At 43.9% G+C, this 10,650-nt stretch overlaps 1 protein-coding gene across 3 annotated transcripts in view; it reads right to left on the bottom strand.

The window, feature by feature from the left end:
* PITRM1 (pitrilysin metallopeptidase 1) overlaps positions 1–2,932 on the bottom strand; it is a 34,931-nt gene extending 31,999 nt beyond the window's left edge. For 2 of the 3 annotated variants that reach the window (XM_081143342.1, XM_081143340.1), the window contains exon 1: positions 2,641–2,717. In XM_081143342.1, the coding sequence (XP_080999468.1) occupies positions 2,641–2,693 (53 nt within the window). In that variant the 5' untranslated portion in view covers positions 2,694–2,717. Of the gene's footprint in view, positions 1–2,640 lie in introns of all 3 variants that reach the window. The other variant, XM_081143341.1, reaches the window with a different exon arrangement.
* Between the last annotated feature and the right edge of the window lie 7,718 nt (positions 2,933–10,650).

Here is a 10,650-nt window from a genome sequence, read left to right on the forward strand (position 1 = left end):
AAAAGGCTAAAATGGGAAATAGCACTCTGCATTTGTTTTGCAGAAGCCATTAAGAGGCAACACCCACCCTGAGGGGGGAAAGTGGCCCCACCAAACTCCTTTCCTGGGAAACACGTTCAGCATCTCAGCATCAAGCCACCAGAGCTTTGAGCTGTGTCTGTGAGCATCTGTACTGTATCTTGACTTACTTTGTGCATTCTGGCTTTTACTATATGTTAGTATTATTTCAGGCTTTATGCGTTAATTGATATAACTTGGTACGTTATTTTGGGGGTTTGGGACAGCTCAAAAATTTTCCATATGAATTAACAGTAACTGCTTTTTGCTTTATGCCATTTTGGCTTAGGAACGGTTTCACAGGAACGTTCTACTTTAGAACCGCAGGGGGAACCTGCAGATGTCCTGGAAACCAGGACTGGAGCATCAGCACACATATATAACAAGGTTGGCACCATTTCTGAGTCCACCAACCCAGATGTCCACCAACAGAAAATGGATAAATTGTGCACTATTCAAACAATAAATTCAGCAACAAGAACAAACAGACTACAACTACGTGTAACAAAAATATGGGTCAACTAATGCTGAACCAAAATATAAAAATACAAAGGATAAACAGTCTTCTTCTAAACAGGTATTGTTCAAACAGGTAACACTGGATTGTAGGAGCATATATAGATGGTAAAACTATATAGGAAAGCAAGGAGCTACTTTCTGTAAACCAGGAGAGAGATTATATCTAAAAAGGGAGGGAGAGTTATAACCAATTAGGGGTAATCTTAAACTGGGTAATGGTGACACAACTTATTTTTAAATAAATTTCTCTCAACTGTATTATGTGTTTTATGAGATTTTCTATATTAACATATCTCACAAAAATATTTCTTTTAAAGATATGTACAGAAAAGAAAAAATACTCGGTCATTATCAGGCAATATTATGGAGATGCTATCATCAGCCAACATTTCCTTGTTGATTTCTAGAATTGTGGGATATTTTAATAAGTTATTTACCATCGAGAACCCAACTACCAAAAGCAAAAACAGCCAAGTGTATGACTGTCACGGCCAACATGGGCTCTCCTCCCATACACTTTCTAGTAACCAATTACACAGATGAACAATGCTCCAAGACCAGAGGACACCCAAACACATACTCCGGTATTTCTCACCTGTGCTAACAGTACCGTTAATTAAACAAGGTTTTGTAAATTAGCATGAAACTAAACTTAGCTTTTTTAAATAAGTAAAATGTTCCACTTTACAAACTCATAGGATATGACACTCATTCACCATTGAAAACTAAATGTAATCTTTTTCCATAAATATAGTCATTTGTAAAAGTTCAACTCCTGAAGGATACAATTTTATTAAAACATAGCAGCTTAAATTTAAGTACTTCCCCTGGAAGCCTCAGGTCTCTTAATGACTCTACGCCCACAACAAAAAAGGGGGGCAAACATATTAATGAGACCCATAAACTGCCAGTTACTGTCATTACACATATTAAATCCACATCAATGACCACCTTCACTTCAAAAGCCTTGACAATCTGCACATAGGGCCACCCACTCTGAGGTCCCAGAAGGAAAGGGGGTCACAGGACAGCTCTGTGGGCCTGGTCCTGTTTTACTCCACAGACTTATCTCCTTGCATCACCCCAAACCTGGTTCCTGGATAGGAACTCCTTTCCTTGGGGTGGGGAATAAGTTACTGGGCAGGGAAGACAATGGGGGGGGGCAGCACTCCCTTCAGGAGGGACTAAGAAGATCTGTCAATCAGGTCCTGAAATGGTTTTCAGGCTGGCGTCCTGGCTCTTGGCGTCCAGGAGCCCCAAGTGAGGGATCTAAGGGGCCCACAGTGAGGAGTCCAGGAGTACTAGAGCCCACAATGAGTGCTCTCTGGGTACAAGAGCGTCAGTGAAGGGGTCTAGGAGTCCAGGAGCCCCAGGAAAGGGGTCTAAAAATACAGGAGCACCTGGTTAGGGGTCTTAAGGTACTGGAACCCCAGGAGAGGGGGTCAGTACAGGAGCCCCGGGGTACAGGCGCCCCAAAAGAGGAGCCTTAGAAGCCTAGGAGCCCTAGGCGAGGGGCCTCGGTGTAGAGGAGCCCAGAAGCCCAGGAGAGTGATTTCAGGGTACAGGTGAAGGAATCTCAGGACACAGGAGCCCTGATGAGGAGTCTTGGGATAAGTGCTTCAGAAGAGGGTGTCAGGGTACGGGGACTCCAGGCAAGAGGTCTCGGGGTACGAGAACCCCGAGAGGGGTCTTAGAAGTCCAGGAGCCCTAGGCGAGAGGTCTCGGGGTACAAAAGCCCCAGGAAAGGGTTCCAGGGGTACATGAGCCCCCGGCGAGGAAGTCTAAGAGTCTGAAAGTCCCAGGCGAGGAGGTCCGGAGTCCTGGAGCCCCAGAAGATGGGTCTCGGGTACAAAAGCCGCGGGCGAAGGGCCTCGGAGTACTGGAGCCCACCGCGAGGGGCATGGGGGTGGGGGGGAGAAAGTCCCCAAAGCAGAGAGCTGTGGCGCGGCACCTTCAGCCCGGACGAGACACCGAAGCCTCCCTCCCCGCCCCGCCACCTACCGGCCCCCTCGCCGGCCCTCTCCTCCACCTCCCTCCCTTCCTTCCGCCCGCCCCGCGTCTCACCCGTAACTCAGCCTCCGCAGCGAGACCGGGACCCGCCCGCTGCAGCGCCACATGGCGTGTGACCGCCGCGGTCAGGGCTGCGTCTCACTTATCTCGACACCCTGCGCCGGCCGCGATCCCATTGGTTGGCGCCTAGGCGACGCCCACTCCGATAGGCTGGCGAGGAAGAGGGCGGGCTCCCGCTGCGACGGGGCGAAACTGCAGGGCCCGGGGCGGGGCTCCAGGGCGCAGGCCCGCGAGTTGCACCAGCTGAGCGAAGCTTCCACGGCCGACAAATGGCCCCAGGCTACGCGGGGAGGGGCGGGGCCGCATTGCAGAGCCCAGGGCTTAGGCTGATGGTGGGGCGGGGCGTCGAGGCGCAGCTACGGGTGGGGCTGAACGCGCAGCTCGGAGCGCACGAGGAGGGGCGGGGCCTGGCGAAAGGTGGGCGTGAGCTTGCGAAGGTTAGGGCTGTGCGGAGGGGAAGGTGCGGGGTGCGCGTGCGTGGCTGAGGGGCGAGCCAGTGCAGGTTTAGCCGGCTACTCTCCCCACCTTCCTTGTGTGCCTGGGAGACAACACGCATGACTTCTAAGATTTCCAGAGTAACCGCGGCCCTTCTTGAACCCCACGGAGAGCCTTAAGGAGGGCTGAGCATGAGTGGGTGGGCCGGCACCGCGCAATGGGCTGGGAGGGGCATCTGAGATGAACCACACCTGGGCGCTGCGGGAGGGGTGCTAGGAAGCAGGCAGCACCCAGGTCTGACTTAAGCTCTCAGAGTTTGGCCTCCTCTCCCCCTCATTTCTTCCCCTGGCCCACTAACACAAAGGGACTTCTTCCAGGTACCCCTTCTTCCAGGTTCCAAAGAAAAAAGGCCAAGTAGCCAGGTGCGATCGGTCTGAACTATAATATAAAACCTTTGGCAGCAATGTAGAGGTCCATACCGTGACAGAAAGAAACCAAGAGTTTACCAAAAACCGTCCACAGTGCAGCTGATTCTGCACCAAATACCTTTTTATCCAGAGGACCACCCAGCTGAACCAGAACAAACAGTGATGATAAGCTACTGATACAAACCCACTCCTTGCATATACCTTAATTCTAGTATGAATTCCTGTGATAATTGTTCCTGACGCACTACAGCAGTTCTGTGATCTTGGGGAGACTGTTGGGTATTATTAACCCTACAGTGGTTGTGCAGGAAGCTGATGCACTGGGTGGGAGGTTGGAGGGTTTTGATCTCTCTGAAGAATAGATGCTATTAGGTCCAGTAATTGCCACTAACTAGTATGTTCCCACAGGATATAACCTCACTGATGGCTGGCCTACACACACACCCCTACAAAAATAAGAAATTATAAATAACTATTTTGAGTAGCACCCAACATTTTCCCACCCCATGTAGTCTCGATTTACATAAACATAATTGCAATGTAAGATGAAAACTTGTCTATGCAATATCTTACATTACAAAAACATATCCTGTGTTATAATGAAACTCATTGCTTCGGGAAGATAAGTAAGCATTGGTTAGAATAGGTTGTGACTGGGACTTAGAAAGGCAATCACTATAGTGAATATTGGAGTGTTATGGTTGAATTGTGTCCCCAAAAAGATATGTTGGAGTTTTAACCCCCACAACCTCCAAATAAAACCTCATTTGGAAATAGGATCTTTACAGAGGTCATCAAGTTAGAATGAGGTCATTAGGATGGGCACTAATCCAATATGACTGATGTCTCCATAAAAACAGGCTATTTGGATACACTGAACATGAAGGAAAAGATGGCGTGATGCGTCTACACCCTAAAGTACACCATGGATTGTTGGCAACACCAGAAGTTGCAGGAAAGCCATGAACAGATTCTCCCCACAGCCTCAGAAGGAGCCAATATGCCAACACCTTCATCTCCAATTTCTGGCCTGCAGAGCTATGAGATAGTAAATTTCACTTGTTCTAAGCCACCCAGTTTGTGGTACTTATACAAAGATGTGGTATTTTAATGCAAACTTTAAATGCCTGTACTATTTCACCACAAATTTCACTTCATGAAAATTATCCTACAGTTAAATTCTCACAAGGGCACAATGATGTCTAAAAATGTTCCCTACAGCACTTTTTATTTAAACAAAATACCAAACAACCATAAAGCCTGCCTAAAAGGAGTTTTCTTAAAATATAACAGTCATATAACTAAATACTATTCAAACACTAAAAATAGTGATATACATACATATTTTTATCATAAATTAGTAAGAGGAAAGGAAGCCAGATGGAAACTGAAGCTGTCATGTGAAGGGGAAAAATATACTCCCATTTGAGTGGAATGAATGAAAATTAGATTTTAATTATGAACTTAACATAACACTTTAATGAAAGGCATCCAATGTTCATAGATAGGAAACCCAGTATGATAAAGATGTCATTTGTCACCAAAAAATGCAATGCAATTCCAATAAAAACCCCAACAGATCAGGAGCACAAAGTCATAGTGCAATACAGCTGATGGAAAGGAATAAAGAAAAGGCAAAAGGATATTGAGAAGGACAACATGGGAAACTTATTTTAGCAGAAATTAAGACAAATCTTATTAATCAGGACTTTTAGACTTACTGTTTTAAAACTACAGGAAATAGGACAGTGTGTATTAGCACAGAGAGAGAGTCAAAGAGGCAAAGGAGTGTATAGAAAGCCAGGAATAGACACCTAGAAGAAGGACAGTCAATAAATCTTGTAATTATATGGGTAAGAAATTGAATCGCTACTTCGAATAACTCTGTACCTACCCCAAGGCCATAGTAATGCTATATTTCTTCTAAGAATTGAACTTTTACTTTTCCCACTTGTGCTTTTAGTACACATGGTTTGAATTTTGTTCCGCTTTCTATAGTAGAAAATACTCAAGATTAAAATGACCTCTGAATACCTTGTTAAATTAGACCCTGCAATTCATGGCACAATGTTCAGGTTGGAGTCAAGGCAGAGAAAGGACCTCCAGCCATACATCATGTTTAGCACGTGTTTGCCGATGCCTGAAATACTTTAGCAGCAGATAGAACTGTGTTCCAAATTGAGACAAATGCTTGAAATGCAAATAATCATTTCCTTAAATTCGTGTTGAGAGTAAATGACTTTTATTGAATAATGTTGTGAGGAAAATTATTGACAGGGAAGGGGAGAGCAAGTGTCAGAGGCTATGGGAAAATGGTATCATCACCAGGTGGAAATGACAAAATGAAGAGGCGAAAAATAAAACCTGAAAGCTTCCAAAGACAATATTTATTTGCTTCAGATGTTTCTTTCCTAAGGCTAGCCATTACTCAAATCCTAAACATTTTGTGTGGTTCAGACATTTTAACAGCAACCACTACTGTTGCCTTGTGAATGACTTGGTAGCTGGTGTAACTAATCCACAGCTCACTCAGTCGGTTAAGACACAGAACTATTGCGTTTGACCTTGTATTTGCTCTGTGGTCATGCATTACAGAGTTCACGTGACAAAGCATTTTGTAACACTTGTAACAGTTTACACTTTGGTCATTGGTTTCGAAGTCGAACTTCAACGTGTTCAGAATCACTCCTCGGTTGGGTAAATAGAATGAGCTTCCAGGACAGGCTACATATTTTGCTGCTGCTGAGTTTTGGATAAAAGTTTAGAAACCAGCTCCTCAGGCAGAGATTAAAGGCTTGTTCTGGACATTTATAGAACCCTTGGTGTATCATGGGTTACAGAAAAGTGAATGGAAAATTGCTGTGCCCTGTAATGCAGTGCTCAGGGGAGCACTAAGGAAAAGATCCCGACACAAAATGATGGCTCAGCGAAGACTTCCTGTGGGAGTCAAAGGAGACGTTCAGACATGGTGAGTTAGTTACATTCAGACATGGTGAGTTAGTTACATGTGCCGTGTCCGTATTCCTTTCCTGTTGATGCCGCAACAAATGATCATGACCTGCTTGGCTTAAACAGCACAGGTGAATTCTCTCACAGCTCTGGAGGTCAGGAGCCCCTGACTGAAATCAAGGCATCAGCAAGGGCGGCTTCCTCAGGGAGCTCGAGCCAGAAGCTGTTCTCCTGCCTTTCCCAGCTTCGAGGCCACTTGCATCCCTAGGCTTGTGGCCTCTTCATCCGTCTTTCTTTTGTCCAGCCAGTCTTTCTCCAGATGCCCAATTTCTAGGCCTTCTGCTTCCCTGTTTAGTGACCCTTGTAATGACAATGGGCCCACCCAGATGATTCAACATAATCTCTTTATCTTAAAGTCATCTCATTGGCAACCTTAATTCCCCCTGCAGTTTTAATTCCTCCTTGTCTTGTATCATAACATAGTCAGAGGGTCCAGGGATTAGGATTTGGACATATTTGGGGGTCCTTATGCTGCCTACCATAATGTTAAAATAAATCTTCTTCCTGTATTATGAAATCCCAGGACAGTCTTTAAAAACAAAATATTTCCTTGATACCATTAATGTCTTACTCATCTGTTTTTAAAAATTTAGGGTAAAACTGTCAAGTTTATTGTCTATTGAATTAACATATATATGTATATATCTATATATATACATATATATGTATATACATATCTATATACATATATATAGATATATACACACTTTTTTTTCTAGCTTTTCCCTCAAGCTTCTTTCTTTAGTTTCATTTACTGATCAAAAATCATTATTTTACAAAATAAATGTGAAGTTTTATTGCCAACTTTTGGTTTTTGGCAAAACATTCTACAATATTCTAGTTTCTTTGTATGAAGGAGTTTTAACATGCTAGAAAGAAGGAAATGAATATTATAATTGAATTTTCAGACATCACATTTTGGACCTTTGAAACAGAATACCGCTCAGAGAAAACATAAATGGGTACATATCAGAGGACACAGAAAAGGAAAAAATACCCATGATGGCATTTACATAGCGTTGTTATGCATTATTGTTTGTGGCAGTGAAATAAATATTCATTAGCGAAATGTCTTTTTAGTGGAAAGAAGCCAGAAGCAATAGCATACTTATACAGCATAAAGCTCCATGGGGGAAAAGCTGTTTTTGTTACTTTTTAATTGATTCTTTTTTAAATTCATACAACATACTATTAAAGTAGATTGATTTCTACAACCTCTCAACATACTAATCATTAAAATTACTCTTTTATTGATGATATTGATAGAAAAGGTAAACTATTTACCATTGTGTCTTTTAGATAGTAAGAACTGAATAAATGGTACTTTAAAAGCTTTAAAGCCCAGCCCTGGCCACGTGGCTCAGTTGGTTGGATCATAGTCCCATACACCAAAAAGGTTGTGGGTTTGATTCCCGGGCAGGGCACATGCCTAGGTTACAGGTTCTATTCCTGGTTGGAACTCCTACAGGAGGCAACTGATTCATGTTTCTCCGTCACATCAATGTATTGCTCTCTCTCTAAAATCAATTAAAAACATAGTTTGAAAAATGGCTTTAAAGACCATATTACCAATTACTGCATTATGATGATAATCGCCATTCTAATAATCTAACTTACTCCAAACAGATTTCTTACAGGCTCTACTGATTAGTAAAGAAATCACTTTAGCCCAGCCAGCATGCTTCAACAGTTGAGTATTGACCCATGATCCAGGAGAACTCAGTTGTTTTCCTGGTCAGGGCACATGCCCGGGTTGTGGGATTGATCCTTGCTGGGGGGTTTGCAGGAGGTAGCCAATAAATGACTCTTTCATCATTGATGCTTCTATTTCTCTCTCTCCCTCTCCCTTCCTCTCTTTGAAATCAATAAAAACATATTTAAAAAAACAAAAATGAATTAAAACTTTTGAATATAATCATGTATTCTAAAAAAAAGACTCACATTCTAAACAGGTGTCTGTCCACAGATTCAGCTCTGAGGCTTCAACGGGAATTGAAACTGTTAGCCTCATCAGCTAGTTATTGACAAAGAGAGGGAGCAAATGGACCCAGGCATCTAATTAAGCCAGATTAACTAGGAAGCTGTAGCTTCCAGGCACTCCAGGGGGATAGCTGCGTTGCCCTGCAAAGGGGATTAACATCCCTCTGTTTTTCCCAGTGGGCTGGAAGAACTGGCTTTCCAGTCCCCCAGAGGATAACCAGTCCATTCCCCCAGATTACAGGGGATGGAAAGCCAGTAAACAGGAAGAAATTCCTCTGCTGGGTGCATGCCCAGTAGAAGCCAGGTGCCCAGGCATAACTTTGGGCAAGTGCAGTAGGAGCCAAAATGGACACTATAAGGGGGGAGGAGTCTAGCCTGCGAAAAGGAGAGGATAAGATTTACAATAGCTAAGATCTGGAAACAGCCCAAATGCCCATCAGGAGACAAGTGGACAAAAAAGCTGTGGGACATTTACACCATGGAATACTACGCAGCTATAAAAAAGAATGATCTCTAACCCTTTGGGACAGCATGGAGGGACCTGTAGAGTATTATGCTAAGCAAAATAAGCCAGTCAGAAAAAGACAAGTGTCACATGATCTCATTCATATGTGGAAACTAATGAACAAAATAAACAGATGAACAAAACAGATCCAGAAACAGAGAAGCAGGGAACAGACTGAGGATTCTCAGAGGGAAGGCCAGGGTAGGTGGGTGGGAAGAAATTAACCAAAGAATTTATGCACTTATGCATGACCCACAGACACAGACAATAGCCTAGTGAAGGCCTGGGGTGGGCGGGGAGAGGTCAATGGGGGGGAAAAGAGGACATCTGTAATACTTTCAACAATAAAGAAAACTCTTTGGAAAAACATTACACCGGAGTGAAAAAAATTCAGAAAAAAATTGTATCAAGGGGAAGAATAAAATACTAAACTAAGAAGAAAAAAGATTAGGGCAGGAAACCCCTAGAAGTTAAAGAAAAGGGATTAAAGAGGGGGCAGGCCCAGCACAAGCTAGAAGAGTGAGAAAGAGATTGGTTACTTTGAAAGAAAGCCTGCACTTTCCCAGGCCTGAGGCAAAATAATCAAAGTCTAACAAAGGACCGGGGTTCATTCATTTGTTCATTTATTCGTTTGCCTATCTGTTCACTCACGTTCTCTCTCTGTAGCAGATGCACAGGCCAAAGCAAGGGCCTGGGTGCAGCAGCACAGTTACCCACTGGGACACAGCCAGGAACAGACGCTAAACTAGCCAGAGGGGGACAGAGACTGAGCTGGACTACTGAAGCTGTGGCAGAGATGGAGCTGGACTCAACTGATCTACTGAAGCTTCAGATACCCTGCCCATGCCAGGCTAATGGCACAGCCCCTCTGGGCCCTGGCCCTTCTTCTGGGCTTGGGGAGGACAAGTACGCGTCTCAGGACCCAGAGGTGGACTTCTTCCTCAGAGAGACAGAGCTGAGCCAGCTGGTCCTGGATGAGACATCGGACACCTGGGGGCAGTCCTTTCTTTTTGTTCCAATAAACCTTGCCACAATACCACCCATCCTCCTATGCGTGTATCCTTGAAATGCCTTTCATGCAATGCCTTGAAAGAATCCTGTTTCCACCAGCAACACAACTACCTCTGATTATGGAGATGGGAAAATATTTAAGGACGATCTCATTCTTTTTCACATATGAGAGTCTGTTTCTGGGCACAGTGTTGCCAAATAGATGTAGAGTTTCATGCATTAAAGAGTTCCTTTCAGTTTAAACATTGATCAAACCATTGGCCATGTCAGGGCTGCCTTTGGTTTTTCTTTGAGATGCTGTAGAAATGTTCTCAAATCCTGGCTCCTGACAGTCAGCTTTACTTCAGCCTGCCTTTGTCAAAAATAACTATAGGATGAGACCTCCAACTGAAGTGTCACATCGTTCCCCAAGTTTACTTTTTGTTATCATTATTATTATTATTCATAACAAACTACTTGAATTTGCTTCTTGGCCACCTAGCCTCACCTAACACAAGAGAAACTCTCCAGCAGCCTCATTGTGCTTAGTTATCCTAGAATCCGATGGTTAGAAGGAACACCAGGGCTCATCTAATGTTACTTCCAAAGCCCTTCTCTCTCTAGGGTGTTGCTGGCCGAGCATCATTCAGTTTCTGC

Source organism: Miniopterus schreibersii, assembly GCF_964146895.1.
Source record: "Miniopterus schreibersii genome assembly, chromosome: 1".
Lineage (NCBI taxonomy): Eukaryota > Metazoa > Chordata > Mammalia > Chiroptera > Miniopteridae > Miniopterus > Miniopterus schreibersii.